The sequence below is a fragment of the Taeniopygia guttata genome, chromosome 1 (genome assembly GCF_048771995.1).
Source record: "Taeniopygia guttata chromosome 1, bTaeGut7.mat, whole genome shotgun sequence".
NCBI lineage: Eukaryota > Metazoa > Chordata > Aves > Passeriformes > Estrildidae > Taeniopygia > Taeniopygia guttata.
Window position 1 is genome coordinate 109223797 of NC_133024.1, and position 27701 is coordinate 109251497.

General features: G+C 42.5%; 1 protein-coding gene across 1 annotated transcript in view; it reads right to left on the reverse strand.

Annotated features, from left to right (window-relative positions):
• Positions 1-20636, reverse strand: part of EFHC2 (EF-hand domain containing 2) — a 57016-nt gene extending 36380 nt beyond the window's left edge. Inside the window, exons 1-4 of the mRNA XM_072935274.1 lie at positions 20536-20636; positions 12569-12754; positions 8024-8174; positions 1379-1602 (exon numbers count right to left, since the gene is read on the reverse strand). Of these exons, the coding sequence (XP_072791375.1) occupies positions 1379-1602; positions 8024-8174; positions 12569-12754; positions 20536-20577 (603 nt within the window). The 5' untranslated portion in view covers positions 20578-20636. The remainder of the gene's footprint in view (positions 1-1378; positions 1603-8023; positions 8175-12568; positions 12755-20535) is intronic.
• Between the last annotated feature and the right edge of the window lie 7065 nt (positions 20637-27701).

The window sequence follows — 27701 nt, forward strand, 5'->3', positions numbered from 1 at the left end:
AACTGACAACATGGAGACATAGAATTTAGTAATTTTTGTCTTCTGAAACTCATGTTTCTCAAACCTTTTTCCCCTCTCCATTCTCTTTAGGGATTGTTATGCCCAATTCTTGAATGTTTTGCTTGTTGTTAAAAAAAATACTAAAATATAAGTGGGTTATGCAGTACCATTCATAATGTTGACACAGTCTGATAGTATCAAGACAACTCAGCATGTGTTTATATACACAGCTGTTACCTACAGGGGCTGAGTAAGGGAAAAGAAACCCATGGCCAGGCTGAGTCACCACAACACAGAACCAGATGTGTTACAAATGCTGCTTTTCACTGGGGGACTGCACAAGCCTGGCAGCATGAATGAAGAGAACCCAACTTGCTGACCTGAGAGTGCCTCAGAGACATGGAAATTGTCCTACACATCTCAGGCACGGGCACCTCCCATTACTGCTGCTGAGACCCGCAGCAGTTTTCTCACTGGGAGCACTGAGGATGCCACAGACACAAGGAGGACTTGCTGCTTTCAGAGGACCAGGCTGGATTTGTCACAACAGGCTGCTTATTATGGGCCAAAGTCCTAAGAGTCAGGTCAAGTGCCATTTGCACTCGTATTAATCAAGGAAAACAGAACTGAAAGAAATCTGTTATTATTCACAACAGAAAACATCACTCCCATTACTATTCCCAGAGGGGGAAAAATAAATAAAAAGAACAAATCCTGCAAAGGAGAATCCACATCGAATCTAGGAGTTGTGAGTGAGACTTCTGGAGGTGTGTGTATGTGATCCCATACACTTACAAAAGAGGGAGGCAAATAAAATCTCAGAAGTCTTAAAACTGCAGAACACTGGGTTCTGTATGGCAGAAGAATCTGCTTTACACATGTAAAGAGATGCTAAAAACATGCTGGAGTAGAGATGGAAGATAACATATTAATAGAAGAAAAGAGTCTGCAGGAAGCCTTGGGTGAGTTGGAACCACAATTCCAATTAGATCTTCCTTTAAACACTTTAAAAGTCTTCATTATCATTAGATTAGCTCAAGCAAAATCATAAGTAGAACATGTAAATTACAGTAGAACATGTAATAGGTACACCTTTTTTTCTTTTCAGTTCAATACTGAAAGGCTTATATTATTTTTCCTAATTAATTTTATTCTGTTTTAAAAAGTGTGTGAACACATCAAGAGAAAATTATTTATTTAGTACAATGAGCCACATTCCAAAATTTTTTAATCCAAGTTTTCTCTTGGGATTTACTATGTTGAAATAGCTACTTTCTATTTGATACTAAAGAAATAATGTATGTAATGCATATAACTAATATGCATTCAAATCAAGTTTTATTCAAATCAGGTTTTCACCACTGCTTCCCCTCCTGACCTTTTGCCGCTCTGTGGTGTATGGGTCGTCTGGACAGCTTGCAGGAGGATTTAGTCTGATTCCTATCTTCCTCAGGAAATTTTTGGTGTACAGGTCACAGTCTATAATCTTGTATTTTCGGCCATAAAAGGTTATTTCTGTGTTGATATTGAAATGATACATAGTATAGAACTGATCCTCATGAGGAGGTGGAAGTGGAATCGGCTGCCGTCGAACAATAGTTCCTGTAAAAGAGAGTAAATTCATTAAGTAAACAATATTTGCTCTAAGGATCCTGACAGAACTAGGTTTAGAGAAGAAAAACCTGCCTTAGCAGGGAAAAAAGTATGACTTATCAAGGGACATTGAACTGAGCTTCCTTAAGGAGCACTTGGAAAGTAGAGACAAGAGAGGTGAGTTGGGCTGATTGCTGGTCTGAAGCAAAGAATCCATCTCAAAAATATAGAGCCACAACCTCACAACCCACAGTCTCAAAGGAACATTATCCAAGAAAGAAAGGAGAGGAGAGAGGAAAAAAAGAGAGAAATTTTAACTTTGACAAAGGAATCAAATACTTAAATTTTCTTATTCACAGTCTTTAAATGAAAGGACTGCTATCCTGGCAGCATCAAATTTTATTACCTTTTGAAGATTAAAAGACATTAAAATACAAGGAAACTGCTCTTGGCCTTTCAGCTAAAACTCTCAAATACATTGATGAATTGGGTGATGCTTCAAAAGTACTCACTGCTTTTGAGCAAGAGACTGGAGCATCTTTCAAATGAGGAAAGGCTGAGAGAGCTGGGTGTGTTCAGTCTGGAACAGAGATGACTCGAGGTGGGGAAAATCAAAGTTTACAGATCCCTGATGGGAGGGAATGAAGAAGATGGAGCCAGGCTCTTCTCCATGGTGCCCATTGGCAGGATGACAGCAAATTGAAAGATACAAAATTCCAGCTGAGCACACAATCCCACCTCTTTACTGTGAGGGTGATAAAATACTAGAACAGGCACTCTAAAAGGGTTGCAAAGTCTCCATTCTCAGAGAAACCCAAAAGGATGTGGCCCTGGGCATCTGTCTAAAGCTGATTCTGCTTGGAGGAGGGCCATGAACTAGAAAACCTTAAGTTATCTCTTCCAACCTCAGTGATTTAGGGATATCACAAATATTTCAGAAATAACTTACAGGAATTTTAGAACCAACTTAAGGGGTCCTGGGGAGAGAGGGGATAAAGGGAGGCAGAGCAGAAAGGAGAGAGATACCACAGTGTGCTTTGGTGTTTGAAAGGCCTTGTTCCTAGGTTAGTCCGTGGAAATTCTTTATTGTTCACTTTATTTCCCTATAGATTAATTTGTGTGAAATACCTCTCTTTACTATATTATCAGAGTTGTTTGTTAAGTTCTAATTTGTACAATGAAAACATAGCCTTAATTTTTGAGAGGAATAAAGCAACAAAGCAGATTTACTTTATGTTCCCATTTAATTAATTATTTAAGACCCATTCATCATCCTGATGTTTTACATGTACCGAATCCAACATTCTGGCTACTGACCTTTGTAAAATAAACTTGAACCTCTATCTGCTTAAGCATATTATATACCTATCTAGGATATATTTTCATGAAAGGTGTTAGTAAATGTGGGATGTAGCACATTTTAATGGGATGTAAAACTGCATTGCATTAGCTTTAACAAAACCATATACTTTAAAATATTTTACCAGATTTTGGATAATTCTTAGGTAAATCAACAGATAATGGGGTAAGTCAGAGCATGCAAATCTTGTTGAATCATCACTCCAACTAAAACATAATGGTTGATGATTTTCCAATATGAGATGTTTTCAGAGATTATATTCACTTCAGGTTTGGTGAATCAGCCTCAGCTTGTTTTTCATATCATTTTTAAAGGTGAAACACATATACCCATTTTGTTCTGAGGGAGAAGAATTTCTTTCCTAATGGAAAATGTCTTGTAAAGATATTATCTGTAGCAATCCTTTGCTTTTATTAGGTATCACTGTGCCTGATGTACACATGTAGAGGGTACATTTCATAATGTTGAATTTGAAATTTAATAAAACCTGATCAGCTGGGGTTAGATCTCATCATTTTAAATTTGTTTTTCCTTCTGGAAAATAATACATTTTGTCTAGAAATTTGTTGCAAGCTGTTAAAGGAGCATCTGATCGTGCAATTTTCAGGTTGCTCAGGATGGATTGCTATTCCTGATGGGTGTTTGGTTGTCAGTTTATTGAGCAGGACATTCTACTGCACCACTGAGTGTTGATTTAAATATTTGCATCTGGTCAGACTAAGGCTCTGCTCTACTGTGCTCTTGGAAAGGGAGTTGAGGTACTGCTTTTGTCTGACAGTGGTGGTGGCACTGAGCTCCCACCATAATTTGTGGCAAATCTTCTTTTCTCTTGTGGCTTTGGATTATTTGGCAACCCCAGCAGCTGCTTAAGGAGATCTCACTAGTAGTGAAGGCCTTTTGACAACAAAGTTGGGCAGAAAATGATTTGGCGTCTGCTGCTTCTCTTCTCTGCAGAAGATATTAAATGGCATCCAGAGTTTCCTCAGCACAGCTCTCTGACTCTGCACAAGCTCGAGTGCATTAGAGAGAGGAGAGGAATGAGTAATACCTGGAGTTTGTACATGCTTTGCTTGCACAGAAAGAGGAGAAGCCACCACTATTATTCTTGCAACACAAAGAATTAATAAAAAAAAAAAACAAGGAGGCTTCTTACATTCACTTATTCACCCTTCCAGAACATAGCAAGGTCATGATTTGGCCACCATCAAATATGGCAAAATCACAATTATTTCAAGGCCTTGGGGGAGGCTTAAACTCTTAGATAATCTGTTATATTGGAGGAGCTGATGCAACTTCACTTTCCCACTTGTACTTTCCTCTCCAGCCAGCCAGCCTTGGGAACCCAGCCAGGAGGCAGCTCCACTCTCTTTTTCAGCTGGCTGACCTTGGGGGAAACCAGCCAGCTGCTCCACTCTGCTCTGGCTTGCAGGGGCTGGACTGCACTGGAAGCTACAGTCAACCCCACAGGAACAGAAATGACCTTTTGATAAGACAGTATCAGCCAGCCACAGTCCTGTTAACTGGGAATTATATGTACAAAACACTTGCAACTGCCATACATAGCCTGGCTCTCTATGGGGGAATTTTTTTTTTTTTTATATACTGAAAGAGTAATTATCATTCTGGCTGTGGAAGAAGCATTTGGAGTTTGTTATGTGCTCAAGTTTACTGTCCTTCTCTCCTTATCTTGACTTGAGGCTTGTGCACTGTGATTGTCCTGCTGTTTCTTGCTTTGATTCTGGTTTCTCAAGTTCAAGGTCACTGCATTCTCTCCTCAGTACAGATTTTTTCTAATGTTTCTAATATTTGCCAAATAGCAAGGCAGTATCCAAAATTAAATGAAGTTTAAATTTCAGCTATTTAGTAGCAACCTTGTAAGTCCAAATTCATGCCCATGTACAGCAGCCAATTTCATAAGGCAGTTTTTAAAGTCACTGAAACATTTCCCACAGATCATTTACTTCATTACTTTGAGATTTTGATCAATGGTAAAAACATATTTTCTTGCTTTTTTTCTCTGAAGCCAATTTCTTTTAGTTTTGTAAAATCATAATTCAATTTAGAAATTCTTCTAACTTCTTTGACCACTGTTCCTTCACCAGATCTTCCTGCAGTCTGTAAGCCTGTCCAAATTTCTTTCCACAAAACCACAGGCACTACAAGAGTACAATGGGAAATTACTGCATTTCTCCCATCCCACCATTCCCAGACACCCATTCAGACCGCCAAAATCTCATTTGTGGGTTATGGCACAAGCCTTGGTAATCCCATGGCCTCAAGGCATTAACCAGCCAAGATAAGATCTACGCTTGATCTACCCTGTCACAGCTCTACCTTCTCTCCAAGCAGCCTCTGGAAAACAGCCATGCCAGCTGTCTGGTTTACATATTTTTTGACAGGGCAAATACCCAAGTTAAAGTGACCTTCTGCCTCCAACAATTCAATTCTATTTTATCCATCATTGGTTTTTGCTGTTTCTCCTTTACACAATCCCTTTCCTGGCACTGCAACTCTCCAATCCTTCACACAGACTGAGCCCATCCTGCTCCTGATGTCCTCACACATTTTTCTTCATGCACCTGTGCTCTTTTGTTCAGTGCAGTTTGCCTTTTAGCAACCTAAGCTCTCCTACAGCTGAACTCGCCTCTACAAATCTCTGGAATTTTAATTAACTGAAAAGTTGTATTTCAGCAGATGTGCAGAGAGCAGCATGATGGTCAAGATCCTGAACTTCAGTTCAGTGCAGCTCCTCACCCTGTAATGACCTTTTCTGTATGATCATGGGTAAGATTTTCATTCCTTTGTGCTTTGGTTTACCAGCTCCACAATACAGACAGTTACACTCCTGTTGCTCTTGGGCTTAAAAATTCCCAGTCAGGATGAAAAAACTTAAACAATGTAAGATAGATAGACAGATAGAATTATATTAAAAGAGGAAATGGGACAATTCTTTATTGAAAACTGTAAGATTAGCAGTTAATTATTTAGTATATATTTTTAAGAAATATTGCTTTTGCATGTATTCAACAAATACTCAGAGCCTTTAACATAGCAATTTTGTCAATGGTCTTCAGTTATGGAGCATGAAGTCAAACTCCAAGTGCATGTGAGAAGAGAACCCTCTGATGGGTGTCTCCATCATCTCTTTCACTCTACATCATATTAATTTCTAGGACAAGAAGAATATTTATGTAGATGTTTATGATAAAGTATAGACCCCATATCCATGCATCAACTGTGAAGCCCAAACACATTCCAAATAGTCCTTGGGCCTTTCAATCTACAGTTTTTCTTCCTTCCTAAACACAACCAATACACTGAGTTTCCTTACCAGCCCAGATACCAGTGACAAATAAATTAAGTGCACTTTGGAGGTCTTGGAACATTTATTTTTAATCCATCAGGTAAATATGTTGCATATATATATTTATCCCACATAAAGTACTCAGAAAATCTCAGAGACTTTCAAAACATCCTTGCATGGAAGACTGAGAAAATTCTTGTTTTTCTCTAATACTATTCCGTTAATTTTAGGTCTAGTATCAAAGGTGACTCCAGCAATCATTAACACAAGGTACAACCAAGGAAACAGGAGGAAATTGTAGCCTTCCTGTTGCCAAAAGAACAGGACTAGACTGCCAGGAACATTAGGGCTGAAGAGGCAGCCTGCACAACCCATAGTACAAAGACAATGAAAATAACTTCTTCAAAGGAATCAGCTTTGAATATGCTTTATCCTGCTCTAAAGAATCTGGCTTCCACCTTCCCTCTCAAAGGTATCAGCTCTGACTCTCTCTACTTCCTTTGTCAGTGGACATTTCCTCTAAGCCATAAACCCCAGAAGCAGCTGCTCCCACTCTTGGGGCACACAGATCAAGGAAAACCTAAACCTGATGAAGTCTCCCCCATCTTACATATGGGTGCAGGGTGGGGGTAAGGGAAAGAGCCCCAACATGCTTTTCTTCACATGAAAAAGCACTTGTCCAGGTAGGAGTAGGACAAGATTTCATTGCATTCAAAACCAGTCCCTACAAAACTTCTGGCAGGAACTACTCAACAAAGGAACAGCAACACCTGAAATACTGTCTTAAGAGATTCACAGGCAATTTTATCCCAGCCCTAATAGTAATGATGCACATAACACCTTTAAATACTATCTTATTCTGTACACAGAGAAATTTATAGCATCTGCTGATCTGGGAAAAGAACAGGGTAGGTAAATAGTTAACTTATTTTTGAAAATTACTGTGCTAAGAAGGTATAAAATGTACAAAACATCTTTGGGGACTGGGAGGTGCAGTCATCCCAAGACATCCTGCTTCTCTGGATTATATCCCTTGAAAACTTTTAATTCTGGCAGTGACCCATGAACACCAAGAAGCAGCAGCTGTGCTCCCCCTCTGCAACAGGATGTTGACCGCTAGATCACATTTTCTTAATATAAACCAAGTCCAATAATACCCCAGTAAATCAGCACAGCAAACCCTCCTCCTGAAGTCCTCAGGCTGGTCCCAGAGCAGGGATGTGACACTGAAGCAAGGCAGCTCCTCAACTTAAAAGCATCAAGAAAGAATTACTGTGCCAAGGGCACTTTAATCATAAAAGAACCAAAAGCCAGAGGCACAGAAGACTCTTGTCTTCAATAAAGGCAGAGACACTGCAGTAGCTCATGAACAATTACAGAGCTGCTCCCACAGAACTCCCTGTCAGTGCCAAGATGGGAGGAGCAGGCTCAGGAATGGAGATCTAGAACACAAATTGTTTTTGCAGGACTGACATAACACTGACAAAGATCTTACCATCATACGATTTCAAATGACTATATTAGAGAAAAAATTGTACGTTTGAGTAGAGGAGAGGATTCTGCCTTACAAAACCCACATCTTAAGAAACTAAGACAATAAAAAACTTCGCATCATGATATGTAACAAGAAAAGACAATTTATACCTGGGCATTTACACCCCATTTTAGCTGTAAGAACTCACATTTTATATCCTTTGGAATGGACCAAGACTGTATTGAAGAGAGATATAAAGGGGAGGAAAAAAGGTGCCAATAAAAACAGATACCTTGATTTATGCCACTGTTTTTCACTACAGGCTCAGTCACTTGAATTGTATCATCCTCAGGGTAGAAATATATTTTACAGTGTCTGATTCTATACAGCTCTTGATTTTTCTCAGGCACTTCTTCTTCAAAATAGGCCTCAAAATTCAACGCCTATTAAAAACAATAAACAAATATAAAGCAGCAAAATCTCCAATGCTTTTGCAAAATATGTCAAATAAACTTGTATAGATCATAAGTAACTAAATGCATGGATTTTAGGAGGTAGATTTATTTCTCAGAAATATAAGAACAGAAATCCACATTAAAGGACATAAATTTAAAATTCTTTGCTTGGTGTTTTTATTATCACAGCATCTAAGCAGAGATGGAACTCTAAAGTAAAGAAATAAATCAAATACAAAACTATCAGCAGGTTGCTTGGAAAGTCTTACAAACAAAGCATTTCTGATAACACAATGAGCTGCCTAGGTACTGAAGCAAATTTTAGACTGCTATTCTATGAATTACTAGAAAATACAGAGCATGATGACAGCAATGGCTTTATCATCAAGGTAAGTGGAAAGAGTTCTTTTTAAGCAGATCCTGCAAGTGTTCAAATGAATGGTACTGAAGACTATCAGAGAGAAATGGCATTTTTCAGGAGGCATTTACAGCTGTGTGATATTGGCATTTCAAAACTTCCCTGGTTCTGCAGTTCAGTGAGAGAGGAAATCTCAGAGTGAGCAATTTCTCTTTATGGTCTCTTGTAACAGCAATAATGCAAAAAAAACCACCCCACCTTCACAGGGTAGGTGCTCACTGGCCCTCACACCTGGACATCCCAGCTCAAAGTCAGACACCATTACACAAATTTTGCACTTCTTGGTATCAGTTTTTAACCCCAACACCAAACTTAAGGGAACATGAGAGATGTATCTACTTCCTAGGGCATTACCTAGCAGGATACTTGCTTTGGTAAGTATGTGCAGGAAGGCATTAATTAAAAGATGTTTCCATCATGTCCCCCCAACACATTTGGGTTAAATGACTGTTAATTTATACTTAATGTTCCACACTGGTTATATTCAATAAATGCAATTACCTTTACTCTTGATTCATCAGACAACCTGAAGCATTGAAAAAAATACAGTTTAGCCATTCCCTACGTTTCAACAAATATCTAGCAGACCATGAGGTGGAAATGTTTGAAATCTAGTAAGCTGGCTGAGTTCCCTGCATGACAGAACACACTGGTTAATAGTCTGCACTCCTTTTGCATGTGCCTTTGGGAATCCCAAAGTGCCTCCATGAGTACTCATGGAGTACTCATGAGTACTCTGTCATCCACAGATTTTATAACACTTCATGGACAAGAACAACCTCCTTTTCTACATCTGGGAAGAGAGAAGTAGCAGCATGCCCAGGAGCACACAACAACAGCCACCTGACCCTGTGTCCTGCTCAGACTTCTCTCAGGCAGGTAAAGTGCAAGATGAGAATAATTCTGTTCCCAGAAATTATTTTAAAGGCTCAGATCTCACTGATTTTCAGCAACCGTGAAAATGGTTTTTCTGTCATTGAACAGTATGACACACACATTTTTGGTATCAACTCTGCTGCACTGTAACCCTCCACTGCTAGAGAAATAAAATTTAAATTATAATAAAATGACACAACCATTACCTGTTAAACCTTATGGCATTAGATCTTCGCACAAAGAAATCTAAAAAACTCAGTTACAGTTTTTTCAACTAGTACAACATGCAAGTTTCTGAACAATGTACAGACTTGAAAATAAATTTTAAAATTAATATTTGTCCACATTTTTTAACTGTGGATTTCACTGTTTCATGTATCAAACACAAAAACACTGGACAAAACATCTGACATACAACAGAAGCAACACAAACTATCAATCTGCAACATCTCTTCCTCTTTCCATTTGTCTAAACACTGGTGCAGAGTGCCATTTTTGGTGGCCAAATGATCCTTCCTGGCCTCCAGCTACTGCTCTAGAATGACCAGGAGCCCTGTATAAATCTCTTGAACATTCCAGGGGACATAAAATGTGCTATGGTAGAACCACTGTATTCCAGTCTGAACATTGTGGGCTTCAGATGACAACAATCAAAATTTAATTCCTCACCCAGCTGTTGATAACCCATGAAGTCACTGGAAACACGGAACCTTCTGCACCCTCTTGCCCCTATTCTGCCAGACCCACTAGAATAGGGAACATTTGATGAACATACTCTTCAAAAGCTCTGCTTCATCACTAATTGTTCTTAATTTTGTCAGTGCTCTCTTCTGAGAACAGTTGTCTCATGAGACACCAGCCAGGCAAAGCAGTTTGCACCAAACTCCAAGCTCAATCACATCCTTAATACACTGGGTTTATTTATTTCTCTGAGCACACACCTATGCCCTGGTTTATCCCATTTGAGGAGCTTGTGCAGACTCTTTTGCACTCACATTTCATTCTCTTTATACCCTTATCAACATGCTAGTGTGTGACTGAAATACATGCAGCAACCAACTGAAATTTTGCAGATCAAAGCAGATGATTCGAGAAGTGTGAGGAGGGGAAGGAACAGAAATGAAGATGACTTACTTTTCATTTTGGACCAAAGATAGTCTTAAAAATATTCAGCATGTAACACCTCCTAACTGGAGTCTCATCTGAAGTACAGAACTACAAAGTTCCCATCCCGCTCCTTAAAAAATTAAATGTTACCTATGAAAACAAAAAATAACAAATACTCTGTAGCACTTTGTAAAATGCCACGAAGTTTCCCTGGCACCTGTGGCAGTCAAATTATAAACATCATTCCAAGCTCAGGAAGCCTTGTGTGTATACTTAATTGTAGAAGAAATTAAATTTACACCCGCTTCCTATTAGGCAAGTGAAACTACAAAGACTACTTCTCAACTTACTCAATAATGAAGTTTTATGCCTGTCCTTCCAGTTGCTATGGTACTACTGAAACTTAACAGCCAAAGTGGTAAGAAATTGATATTTCAATGATAAACACCTACTCAAACCTTTTGTCATTAAGTGCTTTCTGCTGAGTCCCAAACTGCAGCACTGGAGGACAGAGCTGCATTCCAGGCTCTTAACTGGGGAAGCTAAATTACTTGGAGAGTGAGTATCCTGTAACAAGCTGCCATTAATACAAACACATGAGTCCTCCAGAGCCCAATTCTGAACCTGCAAACTCCTGTCCTGGACTGCCCTGTGGATGCACACATGGATTAGATCAGGAATGGCCAAGCTCCTCTCACCAGCCAAGGCCAGGACTTGATGCTCGTTGGAAGGTCCCTCTGCCTCCTACTGAACCCTGAATTCCATAGACTTGGATCCAAGGCCTGAGGAGGCAATACACGCTCCTTGCTCCAAGAAGGGAGCAGGAAGAGTAAGTCCAGGTCTGGCTGAAGCCTCAACACCTGGGCACACTGGACCAGGCCATATCCAAGCAGGTTGCTCTGTGAGCAATACCAAGTATCTCAGAGGCAAAGCCAACCAAAGGCACGTGAGCTATTCAAACCTAACATTTTCTTGTTGTAGTTCTGCTCTGCCAAAAATGAACGTGTAATTGTACTCCAATTACCTGCAGGGCCTCTCTTTTAAAGCAAAAATTATGAGATTTGCCATTTTCTCAATATTTAAATACCATAATCATTTAGTCATGCAACATTTCTGCGATCTGCTGAATGATTCCTTTTTCTGGATCATTTTCCTACCATGATTGTAGACTTTTTGTGTTAGAATAAAATATCTCTAAGTAGAATTTAATGTGAATTTAAACATAGCAAACAAAAGCAATGTGCTACAAAATTCCTGCCATCACAGGTTACAGTTATTTGATAACTCTCTAACTTAAAAGGTGTCACTAAATTTTTGCCAAAAAACCAAACCAAACCAAAAAACCAAAAAACCAAAAAAACAAAAAACCAAAAAACTAAAAACAAAAAAAAAACCAAAACCAAGCAAACAAAAACCAAACAAACAAAAAATCAAATCCTAATTTTAAATCTCTGTGTCTGTATCAGACATACTCAATTACACAATGACAAATCATACAGAAGTCTAGAAGTCAACAGGACTTTGAGCATTCAAGAATGATGGCATGAGTGAATCCCAAGCATGTAGCACTCCACTGAGTTTAATGATTCCCAAGCACCCAGACACGCTTTCTCCTGGACTGGGTTTTACCTTACATTCATTTTTACCAGCTTGCCAAATAATTCCCTTACTGTCATCATTTTCACTAGAAAGGAATATGCTTCCCACTTCTTTATTTTTGTTAAATCCTGTAGGAGATGTATCCCAACACAGAAACATGTTTATATATTGATGTATGGCATGATATGTGTTTATATTAATTGTTCAATACATTAATATAATGAAAAAAATACCCAGTACCACTCTTTTTGCCTATCTAGGAGCTTTTATTGCATGTACAAAGTAATCTTCTGAAATATCTGACTAATGAAATTTCATTGTTATACTCTGTCATATTGTAGCTATTCATCAAAAAAAAAAAAAAAAAAGGATTTCTACATACCTGCTTGTCAAATGCTATCCAAGAAGGAGGACTACTTCCTATTGCTTCAGGAAACACACTGTTGGTAATTTTCAGGGTCTGACCAGGTAACAGTTCACCTCCTATTCCACGTTTATCTTCAAACAGCCTGGGAACATTATTGCTGTAACCACAGATCTGTGATCTGTGGAACTTTTCTCCCCCAATCTATCAAAAGTGCAGAAAAAAAAAAAGTCAGTGTTTTTGTTTTTAAGTCTATGATAGCCTACCATCCAGGCAAGGAGGATTAATAATGGAAAAGTTTCTTTATATTTACTTTTAATACAGACACTAAAAACCTGTAACAACTGGAATGCTAAAAGTGAAGTGACATTTTCAAGTGGCCAATTTGCCAGTCTTATAGACAAAAATGGAATAATATTCCAGTAATTTACCTAGGCTGAGAGACTGGATAGAACCAGATGTTTAACCCCCACACTCCTTCCCTGCAATAGGAATTGAGGTATGCGGTAGGGAAAGAATCAAATCATCTCCAAAAACTGCTGTACAAGGTAAAGGGGAAAGGCCTTTCCTACAGCTCTCCAGAGGACAAATGGAAACAGTTCAGCAGCACTCAGAGAACAGCCTGCTCTCCTTATTCATGTCAAAGATCTTATTTACACTTTCATCCCTGAGCGCAAAGTAAGTTCCTCTGTACTAGTGAATACACTTGAAATTTGGGAGGCTGAACCTGAATCAAAAGGCAGACATTCATTTCATCTGGGAGCATTTCAAAAGGAGGTCTCTGTAGTGAATCCTCTGTATTATTACTAATATTTCAGGCAATTAAAGATGGAGTACTTAAAAATACAGGAACAACCAACAGCAAAGAAAACCATCTTGCCCACTCAAATTTCTTGGCTGGGGCTGAGCTAGTCTTCAAGTGACACAGAAAAGCTTCTGGGCTCACATAAATATCACTCTTGTCTCTGGGAATGTCCCTCCTAACAAGCTGCCTGCTTTGCTGGCCAGAGGCAGCTGGGTGAGTTGGGCTTGGACTGCAATCCCCTAATGACCCCACACATCAGTCTCGTAGAAGAGGACAGGGAAATAGGAAATGCCAATGGAAAACTCAACTTCCTTCCATGAGCAGCACTCCTGATTTGTTAGCTCCTCTCACTCTGCTATTCTTCCCTTTCTTGCCCTCTCAAATCCTCCAAATACTTTATCTGGGAAAGCAGAGAGAGGCCACTGCACCCTGGCATGCCCACTAAGAGAGAAGCCATTGGAGCTGTGCCCTCCCTTGCCCTAGGGCTGGGGGAACATGAGGGAAGATGAGGCTGAAGTGGGAACTGATGTTATGGGTGATAAAATTAAGGGTAGGGGAAAAAGCTGGACAGCAAAATTTTTCATGGTAGCACCAGAGCAGCATGTCAGTAAAATAGCAGGAGGACAAAATTGCCACCCCACTCCATTTGGAAGACTGGGCATCACTGATTATCACATGCATATGTGTAAACCACTACTCCCCCAAAGGTGTAGACAGTTCTAAGTTAGTATCATAAATCAAAAAATGGTACAAATAATCCTTCCTCATGATGGCAATACTCAAGTGCTCCAAGATAACACTGCATACACCCAGCAGTGCAGTTCTGGCAACAAGTGCAAGCAGTGAAGCTGCAAAACCTGAAAGTATTCAAGCAGTTATTTCATTCTGCCAGTATGAAAGAGTCAGGAATCTGAAAGGCAGGGAACCAGCCTCATGGCATAGAACTATCAACACCAGTCTGTAGGAACCCCTGCACACTGGGGTCACAGTCTGAACTGTTCACCTGCCTCCAGGTGCTCCAAATCCAATGGCACAAGAGAGAGCTGCTGACATGAAAAGCCCAATCACTGCTTTATCTTAACTTTGCTTAAAATCCTTTTGCACACCACTTTTGCAAGGACATCAGTAAGAAAAAGAATACTTATTATTTTTACAAATCATTATTTTTAATACAATGATAATCAATGGCTATACCCTGGCTTAGGTTAAAAAAAGCTGAGCTAGCCAGTACCCTTTGAAACAGTTATTGCAAAGGAATTAGGTTCACATGCTGGGGTCAGAAACAATCACAGCTAAGAAAGCACATCCCAGGGAAGATACTTTAAAGGGAAGCAGTGTTTTGAACAAAGGCGGATAAAAGAGCACACAAAAAGTATCATAATTTAAAGAATAATACAAAGGAAACAGAAAATTTCTCCTCAAGATGCAACTCAAGAAAAAGAGGTACCGAATAAAAGAGAAAATCAATAAAAGGAAATGCTTGTATGCAAACTAGGAGCTCATTGGTCCCCCTACCACAGAGCATTGCTCAAGCCAGGAATTTAACCAGTCACATTTGAAGGAATGATGCCCAAAATTAGTTTTTTTATATCAGCACAGCTTTTTGAGCTGTGATATAAAATGCCATGCTTCAGGGTGAGCACTGACACTTAGGCATCAGGAGCAGAACTTCATGTGATCATCCCACCTCTCCCACAAGTGAGGGCAGGTGCTCTCCTAGAATCTGGAACAGCCAGGCACTGACAGGGGCTGGAACCTGTTTGTAACACATTTGTACTTGGGATGGTTTCTTCTCTCTCCTTTGGGTGCTATTGAACTTCCCTTTCTTCTTTTGTTTCTTTTCTAAATAATTTTGCTCCTCTGTTAGCTGAGAAAGACCTGAGGAGAAGTCAGAAGGGAAGGGAGCTTTCTGCATTTATTAGTTCAAATGCACAATAACTACAGTCAAGCTGAATTTTAAAAGGGGATTTTCTAGGCAGAAGCATCTGATTTATACTGAAGGTGCTACAGAACAGAACCACTTTCTGGCACTGCAAATATTTTATTATTGTCTCTCTATTACCAAAGCATGTCTTAAGGAGAAAGGCACAGTAAGCAAACCACAGTGAGGGCAGCAGTTTTCCTGAGCAAAGGAAAGCTTTTAATGTCCTCAAAACTTCTTCTAGAAGAATTGGCTGTTCATATGTTTGGGGGATTTAGCAGCAAAAGTATGGCAAAGTGTTCATCAAAGTAATCCAGGAATGACCCTGCTGGAATTTCCAGAATTTAGGGCTAAAATCACAACACTTCTAAAACTTTATATGAAAAATACATGCTGAAACACCTTCAATTCTGTTAAGAATCTTTTGTGTCATTCCTGTAACTTTTTAGGGTTTGACAAAAAGACTATTTTAGTTTCCAAATCACATAAGTACTTATCCTCTTCTTCCATAAAGCACCGAGATCCATAGACAAAACAATCTCTTCTCAAAATCTGCACAGTTATTTCTTAAAAAACAAAAACAAAAAACAACAACAAAAAAATTAGAAATTTTAATTAACAGGTTCGTTATAATTGAGGATCACAAAAGGGAAAAATTACATTTGGGAAACTTCAGCTAATGAACTCAGACACCATCCAGCCTAAAATAGTGACAGAACATCATGCTACCTCCACATGGAATGACTTCTAACAGAAAGCTTTCAGAGAGCAGGGAAAGAGCTTGAATGTATCTGCTGTGATAATGCAGCTCAACTGAACAGGCTGTGGATCTGCTGAACAAAACTGGACATTTTCTGTGCAGTAAGCCTGAAAATATTGAGGATCCACTCAGGAGTGACTAATACAAAGGTCAGGGTTCTCTGACTGCAGCTCATGGCTTTGCAAACTCAGCCCCTGCAGTCCTCAGGGAACGCTGCCTCACACTCACTCCATGCTCTGGAATACAGTCACAGCAAACTCCTCAGGGAGCTGCACATTCCAGCTGAACCAAACACAGCTGGAGATCTTCCAGCACAGCAGCTGGAGTGATGGGAGAGCCCTCACTGAGCTCTCAGAAGCCACGTTTTTAACTCAGTCCCACAGGGAGCTATGGCAGCAGTGGCAGCACGGTTCTGTACCCAGTATCCATCTGGAATTCCCACCTTGAGAACAGCAGCTGCACCCTGGCTGTCCTGCTCAAACCCTGTATCAGGATGAAGTGTGGCACTTCTGAACTATTCTAGGCTGCTGATAAAGTCTCCTGGCTGCTTCAGCTAAGTGATAGAAATAAATGCAAATGCTACACACTGCGCCAGTCAAATTCATGCGACTGATTTCCAATTCTTTTATCACCTCCTGCTTGCTGCAGAGGTCTCAGGATGTTCAGGGGTTAAGTGGTACTGGCAAAGGAGGAACACCCTAAGACATTGTTGTCAGCAACTCTGGTGCCACTCTAAAAACATCACAAAACAAGCTGCATCAACACCAGTAGTGTGGAGCAGAACAGTGAAGGTATGGATCTATTGCAGCAGGTTCAGAGGCGCTCCAGAAAAATTAGCAGGGGCTAGAGCACCTCTCCTATAAGGGCAGGCTGAGAGAGTTGGGGTTATTCAGCCCAGAGAAGAGAAGTATCCAAGGAGACCTTATTGTGGCCTTTCTTTAAGGGAGAGTATAATAATAAAAGGGACAGATTTTTAGCAGAGCCTGTTGCAAACGGACAAGGAGTTATAGATTTAAGTGAAAAGAGAGCTGATGGTATAAGTTAGGTATAATGAGGACATTTTTAACAATGAGAGTGGTGAAACACTGGAACAGGTTGCCCAATGAGGTGGTGGATGCCCTATTCCTGGAAACATTCAAGGTCAGGTTGCCCTGAGTAACCTGATCTAGCAGAAGGTGTCCTGCTCATGGACTTGATGACTTTTAAAGGTCTCTTCCAGCCCAAACCATTCTGTGATTCTGGCCTGCTCTTCATTCCTGGGAGAAAACAACAGATGGATAAAGGAAAGGGCCCAAAATGCAGCCACAAGGGGCAGCTACAGGAAGATTAAGGTTTGGGGGTCGTGAACAGACAGATCTGGGGGAGCAGGACTGAGGGGCAGCAGGTAGTGGAAGGGATTCAGGGAAAGAAGAAAGGACAGCAGACACAACTACTTATAAAGAGGTTGGGAAATGTTCTTGGTCAAGAAAAACTAATGTCCTGTTTTGTGGGCTACAGAGCAGCAGAAAATATTTCGGACAGGAAACACTGAGCCACAGTAGCACAGCTGAGGGCAATTCCAAGCTTCTGCAATAAACAAGGAAGATGTGGAATTTCTGCTGTGCCACTAAAGTTTGCAACAGAATTTTTTGCAGTTTTTCAAGGATGTAGCTTCCCCCTGAGATCTATAAACTTATTTTCTGATTCTCTAAGAAATGCCATGGAGAATTGTTGCACAGAATTTTCTTTCTGAGAGGGATTTCAAACATCAGGCAAGGAAATACACTGGTCAGCCAGCACTTGGCCAATCTGACCCATATTAATATGTGTTTGTCACCCTCTTCCTCAGCTGCTGACATAGGCAAGGACATCAACCCAGTATCAGAAGGAGCAGCTGCCTTTGAGTACAGGAGGCAGACGAGGAGCACTAAGAAAGGGAGTACTTGTGTTGTAACCAGTGCCCTCCGGTCCAGGCTACAAATGCACAAACTTTTTCTTGCACTAATAAAGCAAACCTTTTATATGCTGTGTTTCCACCATGTGCTCAAAATACCTGCAATGCTAGATTTCCTCATCACCCACAAACAAAAATCCCAGGAACTGCTGATGAGCATCTAATCCTTGGACTTCTGTTTTAAAAGAGGTGGATGGGTTTTTTTGATGAATGGACTTCTGTGTACACTAACTACTGTAATTTTGATCTTGAACACTACCTAAAAGCTCTGTTTTCCTGCAAGTAGCCCAGCCACCTTATTAAACACACCCAAGGTAGACAGAACACACATGTACTCCCCTTCCACACCTTTTGTGGGTCTACAGATGAGACAGGTGGAAGCATTAGGAGCAGAGACAAGAGAATTTCACTAGCTTGAACAGCTATGAGTGGAATTAATACCCATAATTATAACCCAAGGGCTCATAGGAACAATCCCCTGTTCCCTGTGCATCCTTCTTCAGGGAATATTTTGCCACTGTTGTTTCTGTGTAGTAGGAGGCATCACTGGTGATGCTCACAGTCCTGACAGGAGGAAACACTTTCTTCCTTTTCAATTTATCTATAGCAGTGACATCTTTTTTCTCCTTTAATATGTTCTTTTCAGCCTCTCATTTGTGGAGGTGAGTTGTCATTAACTCCACTGTCTCAAGGACTGACAAACAGAGCAATCTGAAGCCCTAACAAGGGTCTAACCATGGGTTTTATAATGGTGTTTTGTGGTACTTTGTGACAGCTTTCACACCTTTAGTTCTCATTAAATACTCACTGCATGCACTTCAGCAAGGGGTGTTCAACACTGTTAGTAACTCTTCCCAAGCATGCAAAGTTAAATTAAATCAATTAAGTTAAATTGAAGTTTGGAGAACAATAAAGCCACAGATATCCCTGAGCTGAACTGTTCTGCTTCCAGCCAGCAGGTACCAATGGCACACACCTTTCCAGTGCTGCTGACACACCCACGCAGCAGCCACCTCATGTGTGCTACACACAACCAATCCTTAACAAAACAAATCTCAGTTTAGCAACAGAATGAGTATTTACTGCCTGACCATTTTTTATACCCCTTCAAAGACAACAGCATCCAGCTGCTTCCAGGGAAGAAGATGCCTGAAAGATCCTCAGTCTCTAGGCTGGGCTTGCAAGAGGTCCAGTGTTTGCCCACATCTGTGCAGTGCTAACACACAGAGTGAGGCTGGGAGTCCACATATTTCTACCCAATTTCATGCTCCCTGTAGCTGGGCAGCTTTGTGTCTACCTGTCTTGTGTCTATTATAGAATCACAGAATGGCCTGTGTTGTAAAGAGACTTCAGAGATCATTCAGCTCCAACCCCCTTTCCATGGGTAGGGACACTTTCCTCCAGAGCAGGTTGCTCAGAGCTGTACCCAGCCTGGCCTTGAACACTTCCAGCAATGGGGTATTGACATGTTGTATGGGCAGCCTTGACCACAACATGTTTATAGTGTGAAAACGACAGATTAAACGACAGATTCTCTTCCAGGTATTTTAACATTATTAAGAACGTTAAAATACACTGTTTCATTTCCCTCCTGAAGGCACCAGCCAGAGTGCTGTGCATGAATTCTGCCTTACTCCCTGCACTGCTTCACATTAGAGCGTGTTCAGTGAATTCCTAGCTATCCTTGATGAAAAATTGTGAAGTAGGGATAGCAGCCTTCTCTTTTGTTTGCTGTGATAAAATAACCATATTGTCTATTTAGCCTGCATTAATAGTATTGGCAACCCTGAAACGGCAAATCAGCATTGCTGTCAATGCTCTCTCTGGCAAAGCCTTTTTGGTTACTTACATAGAGGGTATCTGTCTCTCCCTGTTTTGTTCTGCAGGAGCTGCACCAAGAGCTCCAACTGCCCCAAAGCAGTTGCCAGATTCCAGAAGCAGTGAGGTTGGAAAAGATCTCTGAGATCGAGTCCAACCTGTGACCAACCACCCCCGTGTCACCCAGACCATGGCACTGAGTGCCACATCCAGGATCACCCCTGTGTCACTTAGACCATGGCACTGAGTGACACACCAAGGATCAGCACTGTGTAACTCAGACCATGGCCCTGAGTGCCACATCCAGGATCACCACTGTGTCACCCAGACCATGGCCCTGAATGCCACATCCAGGATCACCCCTGCGTCACTCAGACCATGGCACTGAGTGACACATCCAGATTCACCACCGTGTCACCCAGCCAGTGGCCCCGAGTGCCACGTCCAGCCTTTCCTTAAACACCTGCAGGGACAGTGACTGCACCTCCTCTCTGGGCAGCCCACCCGCTGTCTAATCAGCTTTTCTGTTCAGAAACTCCTCCTGGTGTCCAGCCCAAACCTGCCCTGGCGCAGTTTGGCCTCAGCCGCTCCCGCCGCGCCCTCAGCGCCAACGGGCCCGGGGGGGCTCAGCGCACCCAGGGGCGGGCAGGAACGGCCCCGCCGCGCCCGGCACCGCCTCCAGCACGGCCCCCGCGGCCCCGGGGCAGGGCAGGAGGCGGCGGGAGGCGGAGGCCGGGCGGGCACTCACGTTGCGGCGGCGGGAGAAGCCGGGCAGCAGCGGCAGCGCCATGGCCGCCCCGCAACCGCCGCTGCGCCGGCACCGCGCGCCGCGACGGCATTCCGCAGTGACGTCATTCTGCTGTGACGTCATTCCGCCGTGACGGCATTCCGCCGTGACGGCATTCCGCCGTGACGGCATTCCGCCGTGACGGCATTCCGCCGTGACGGCATTCCGCCGTGACGTCACGGGGTGGGGACAAGCGCGGGGGGAATGCGGGGGCTCGTCCTGAACCCTCATCCTGAACCTTCATCCCGAACTGATCATCCTCCTGAACCCTCATCCTGAGCCCTCATCCCGAACTGATCATCGTCCTGAACTGTCATCCCGAACTGATTATCGTCCTGAACCCTCATCCTGAGCCCTCATCCCGAACTGATCATCATCCCGAACCCTCATCCCGAACGCTCATCCCGAGCCCTCATCCCGAACCCTCATCCCGAACTGATCATCATCCTGAACCCTCATCCCGAACTGATCATCATCCCGAACCCTCATCCTGAACCCTCATCCCGAATCCTCACCCTAAACTGATCAGCATCCTGAACCCTCATCTTGAATCCTCATCCTGAACTAATCATCGTCCTAAACCCACATCCCAAACTGATCATCGTCCTGAACCCTCATCCTGAACTGATCATCGTCCTAAACCCTCATCCCGAATCCTCATCCCAAACACTCACCCTGAATCCTCATCCCAAACCCTCACCCTGAATCCTCATCCCGAACCTCTCCATCCCAAACCCTCATCCGGAATTGATCATCCTGAACCCTCATCCCGAACCCTCATCCCGAATGGCTCCATCCCGAACCCTCATCCTGAACCTCTCCATCCCAAACCCTCATCCCGGGATATGTCCCGGGGGGGTGCAGGCAGGTCCCGGTTCTCCTCCACAGGACCCCCGACCCCACCAAGTGCAGGGTGCCTCAGGGTGGGCCCAGAGTCAGCAGCAGCAAAGTAGAAATGAATCCATTCTTATTTTTACATATATAATTAATTAATATGTAATAGAAATATAAATATATCTAAATATATGTATATATAATTTATATCATTTTATTATAATATAAAACACATCATATATAAATGTATCATAATATATAAAATATATATATATATATATAACATATATGGACATCAGAAGGAATTTTTTCATGGAAAGGGTGATAAGACATCGGGATGGGCTGCCCAAGGAGGTGGCAGAGGTACTGTCCACCACTGTCTGGGTGACACAGGGGTGATCCTGGATGTGGCACTCAGTGCCACTGTCTGGGTGACACAGGGGTGATCCTGGATGTGTCACTCAGTGCCACTGTCTGGGTGACACAGGGGTGATCCTGGATGTGGCACTCAGAGCCATGGTGTGGGTGACACGGGGGTGTTTGGTCACAGGTTGGACTCAACCTCAGAGATCTTTTCCAGCCTCACTGATTCTGTGACAATTTACCTCACCTGGTGAGGAGCAGTGACTTCTCTGGACATGGTGCCCCCCAAATACCTCTGGAACTGGGGTCACAGATGGGACAAATCCCACCACATTTGCCATTTTCTGCACCAATTAATTTTTAATGTTTTTCATTTTGTGACTTTTACACAGCACATTTTACTCTGGGGCCCTGTCAGGCTAGGAGGAGGGGGAGGTGGGAGTTTTTTACAGCTTTTTATTTGTTACTTTTTTGCATTTTAGTCCACTGGGATAGGGAAACTGGGTCAGTGGGTTTCCACCTTCTGGTTTCCCAGCGCTGTACCACACATCTGCATTTGCATTTAGTGTGGAAAGGTAAACATTTAAAATACATTTTAATTGAAAATTATAGAAACCATCATTTTAATCACATTCATTTCATACAGTGGGCGGTATTACGCAAAAATTTAAATTTCAAACAGAAAATACAGTGAGAGTTTCTCACGGATGGCTGGTGGGGGAAGGGTTGTTTTTCTTTAATGGAAGTAACATTTTCCTTGTTAATAAGGGAAGATGCATTCCAGATCACTTCCAAAGCCAGTTCCAGAGAATAGCAACCATGCTATGCTATGTTCCTCCATTTTACATAAAGCTGTTCAATAATATGTTTTGGGTTTTTTTTTAATTAGACTTCTTTTTACAGAAAAATTAGTTTATGGATAAAATAGCTTAAACTGAAATATTCCAGTTGTGATCTGCCATCACCCTGTCTCAGAGGAGCTGTACTTCAGCTGCTGAATGTCCTTATTCTCCTGGATGGAGTGGATCTCCCCTGCCGTATTTCATACTCTATGATGCATCAGACCATGAAATTCCCATAATGTGTCATCCCTCCTCCCCCAAACAGAGGCTCCTGGAACAGCATGGGAGATGTGCTCAGTCTGAGCAAGCCTGGGAGAGACTCCCCGTCCAGTCCCCAGGGAGCATTTGTGCAGGATTCACTCTCTGGATTGGAATTTCACCCAAAATGTTCCAATTTCCAAAACTGTCACTTATGGGAAAAATATTTTGGGGTTGTTTTGGTTAGGGGGAAGGGAAGGGAAGGGAAGGGAAGGGAAGGGAAGGGAAGGGAAGGGAAGGGAAGGGAAGGGAAGGGAAGGGAAGGGAAGGGAAGGGAAGGGAAGGGAAGGGAAGGGAAGGGAAGGGAAGGGAAGGGAAGGGAAGGGAAGGGAAGGGAAGGGAAGGGAAGGGAAGGGAAGGGAAGGGAAGGGAAGGGAAGGGAAGGGAAGGGAAGGGAAGGGAAGGGAAGGGAAGGGAAGGGAAGGGAAGGGAAGGGAAGGGAAGGGAAGGGAAGGGAAGGGAAGGGAAGGGAAGGGAAGGGAAGGGAAGGGAAGGGAAGGGAAGGGAAGGGAAGGGAAGGGAAGGGAAGGGAAGGGAAGGGAAGGGAAGGGAAGGGAAGGGAAGGGAAGGGAAGGGAAGGGAAGGGAAGGGAAGGGAAGGGAAGGGAAGGGAAGGGAAGGGAAGGGAAGGGAAGGGAAGGGAAGGGAAGGGAAGGGAAGGGAAGGGAAGGGAAGGGAAGGGAAGGGAAGGGAAGGGAAGGGAAGGGAAGGGAAGGGAAGGGAAGGGAAGGGAAGGGAAGGGAAGGGAAGGGAAGGGAAGGGAAGGGAAGGGAAGGGAAGGGAAGGGAAGGGAAGGGAAGGGAAGGGAAGGGAAGGGAAGGGAAGGGAAGGGAAGGGAAGGGAAGGGAAGGGAAGGGAAGGGAAGGGAAGGGAAGGGAAGGGAAGGGAAGGGAAGGGAAGGGAAGGGAAGGGAAGGGAAGGGAAGGATCGGTATCTCCAATTTTATTGCTCATTGTGTAACAGGGTGGTTGAAATGTCTTAGTATCCCCTCTGATATCAACAATAAACTGTTACTCCAAGGTTTCAGGCAGTACAGGCAGAGTACTGTGTGAAAAACATGCATGTTAAAAACATGCAAAGGAAACTGCAGCCCTGCTGGGGGAAGGTCAGTGAAATGCAGAGTATTAGTAGAGTCTGCTGCATTTCCAGCAGAAAATCCTGTGAATTGTCCCTAAACCCTCAAGTCAAATCTTTCTACACTTCTGCCTCTCCCAGTAAAGAAGCCACAGGGGATGTGGAGAAGGGGAGCATCTTCCTTGTGCACCAAACCAGCACTGCAATTTGATGTTTTCTACCAGTCTTCAATCATTTTGTTTTCTTTCAAATGAGGAAAAAAAAAAAAAAAAACCCAAACTATAATCTACTTTGGAATACAGCTGCTTCTTTCTACATTACCTTCTCTCACATGTTTATCTTTTTTGTTCCTTGCTGTATTCACTCAGTAGTACAGACTGAGTGAAAACAAATTAATTTTAATGCCTTTTCTAGGAAAAATGAAAGTACTCCAGGAAAACCAATTTTGATAAAAGCTTTTTATTAAATGAAGATTGTTAATGACAACAGTAAGCAGTTGGCAGTAGTAAATTAACCATGTGTTCTGACTGCTCTGCAGATGATAGTGGTGGATGTACATAGGGCTGCATTAGTTGTACAGTTCAAAGAAGAGAGAAAGCAGGAGGGGAGCTAAAGCTGGGGAAAACATGGAAAATGCTGTATTTGTGATAAAAATACAGCTATTATATTCTCTTTGTGTTGGGATTGAATTTTACTGGCAAACTTGAAATGAGTAAGAGAGTACAAATTGTAAATTGAGCCACCCAAAACTTTCCAAAGAGGCTTAATTAAAAAAAAAAAATATATATATATTGGCTTTCACTCTGGCCAAATGCTGCAGGCTCCAGGTTTAGTCCATTTGTCTGCGTGGAAAGCCAGGTCTGACCAAGTTCTGTCAGTTTAGAATAGGAAAATTTAGAAATAAGAGGAAACCAGGAAGGTTTGACTAAAATCAGCATAATTTAGTGTCTGTGAAAACATGTCTCTGTTTCTGTCATATGTGTGACTTACCCTTTTCCTGGGACTGGTTTCACAGGCCATGTTAAGTCTGGGCTGCCCAAAATCAGATTGTTCCCAGGCTTCCCAGTTTAATTATGACCCTATGTGGATCATCATACAGCACACTAAAACCTGAACCAAAATTGAACTGTGGCATACACTTAATTAGGCACCAGATATTAAGAATGGAAAATTACTACCTATTAATACCTTCTTCCTTAGACTTGTCTTAGAAAAATATTGAATGCTGTAAGAGGCATTGCAGGAGTCACAGAGGGGATTGGGTTAAGGGAATCAAACACAGCTCTGCCTGTGGCCAGCTCGTGCTGGGGGAAGGAGGGCAAACCCCAATGTGGCTTTTCATTGTGGTGCACTGTGGGTCAGCTGCTGCCTTCAGTGAACAGTCCTAGAAATATTGATTCTTTGTTTTCCTGTGTCTTCTATTACCTCATTCATTTTGTTTTCACCAGTCAATGAACATGTAGCCCATGAAGATAATACTTCCAGGCCAGAAAAAATGCTGAGACCACAGTGTTGGGCTGCAGCTGTGGAGTGCTCCGGACAACCCAGACAGGGAAAATCTGCACCTTTGTGGCCATGGATCTGTGCTGGCCATGTACCACAGGGATGCTTGGTACATCATTCCTGCAGCTGCCTCCTGCCCCAGGAAGGCAAAGTGAAAAGGGTGAATTTCCACATCTCGTGGCCTGGAACCTTTTCCTCCTGGCGATGCCATGGGGGAGAGGAGAACAGAAAAACAGTTACAGCCATTTGGGTCTCACTGGAAGGTTTCCTTAGCTGGAATGGCCTTTCCATGGGCAGTTGCTCCCATTCAGCCTGCTCCACTGAGCCACTCATGTGCAAATGCACAGACCCTGCACAGGAAAACCAGCCTGTGCAGGGCCCCTCACCCAGGCTGGTTTTCCTGTCCTTGTGCCCCCACCCCATCACCCCATCCCACAAACTCCTCAGCCTCTGGAAACGTGATGGAAGAAGCACTCTGTCTCACAGAACGAGCTCGGTGGGCAAGTTCCACTTTGCTGTGCCTGTTTGAAGTGTTTTGAAGTTCCTGCTCATCTGATACCCAGCTCCTTTACATAAGGTGTGAGCTTCTCAAGGGATATTTGCAATCAGCCTGACTTCCGTGTCATGGAAGAGACCACTTCCTTAAGTCTCCCACACTTCTGAAAGTACAGGAAAAGAGGAATATTCTGGGCCTGGTAGATACCTTTGAGTTGCCCCCGCTGCATATATTCAGTGAGATCTGCATCAGTGAGTAGCTGTTCAGTTCCTCTTCACTCTCCTTATGTGGGCTGATTTGAGATGCAGGCACACTGGTAAAATGAACCTGACAGAAAAGCCTCTAATTTAATTCAGAGCAGAATGCAGATTTTTTTTTTTTTTCCCTCTCAATTAAGCTATAGGCATGCATTTAATACAGCATGCAGTATTAAATGGGAAGAGTTGGAAAAACTTGTAAGACATCTTACAGTGATGGGAATGAAGTATGAAGATGGAGCTTGGCAGGAATGTAACCACACGTCAAAGTGCAGCTGAGGCCTCCCAGTTGTGTGTCACCTCTGCAAGAGCCAAGCAGCCTTCCTCCCTCCAGATAACATCACTACTGGGGTGAGGACAAATCACTTGGGAACACAAAGCCCCTGAAGCAGGGAGGCACAGTGGCTCTCACAGCCCAGACAGTCCCGTGGAAGTCAGGGAAGTGCTGCTGTCACTCAAGTGCAGTGCCCAAATGCTGTCAGACACTGCAGAATGAAGGGGGAGCTGCTCTCACGGGGACAGTAAAGGAGGGAGGCAGCTATTACCCTCCTGATTGCACTTATTTTCCTTCCTTCACTCCTGACCTGTTTGGGATGTTAATGGGATTGAATTTATGCAGGTCAAACATTTCCTGACTTTCCTCTCACGCTGCTTTTCTGACAAAAATGAGGGGTCTGGCTCAGCAGAAGTTTTAATACACCTTCCCTCCTTTCCACCAGGGGTGTAACTTGTTGGTAGCCTGACTCTCCATTATAAAAACTCTCTCATCCAGATAAGGAGGCACCTCAAACCCCTAAGAAACCCCAGCCCTAGCTCTGTTCAGCCAGACTTACCAGTCTGCTCTCTTCTGCCTAGGAAAATTCTGTCAGCATTTCCCCAAGTCTTGCAAGTTGCCTTGAGGATATGCCATCAGCTGAGGCTGCATCACTGATCAATTCCTCCCTCTTCTCCCATCCTCCATTTTCAAGCTTCATCTTTGTAGCTGATGGATAAAACAACAACAACAACAAAAAACCCACCAGCCATATTTAAAATTCCCATGGCAATAAATAGATAGATAGATAGATTACAGTCAATTACCAGAAACTGCTATTGATCAAGGCTGGTTTAGAATTATACTTGCTTTCACAATCAAGCTTAGAGTACAATTTGCTCTGCATTCATCATCTATTTCAATCAAAATGAGAGGGGAGGAAATGACACTTATTTTAAATAAAAAGCTTTCAAGCTATTCTTGCAGGCTGCTTTGAAGATCTAGGATAGATCAAAGCTGCTTTGAGAATTCATCCATTCTCCTTCAAATATGATAGCACATTGTCCATAGGAAAAAAAAAAAAAAATTAAGGCAGTATAAATTATCAAAGCAGCAAGTGGATTTTGGGTTTCCAAGAAGTGGTCTCAAAATTGGTGAAGCCTGCCAGGATAATAGCAGAACAGGAGTGGCAGTAATCCCTTCTGTCACAGAGCCCAATACATTGGCAATTGCAGGCACTACCCCAGA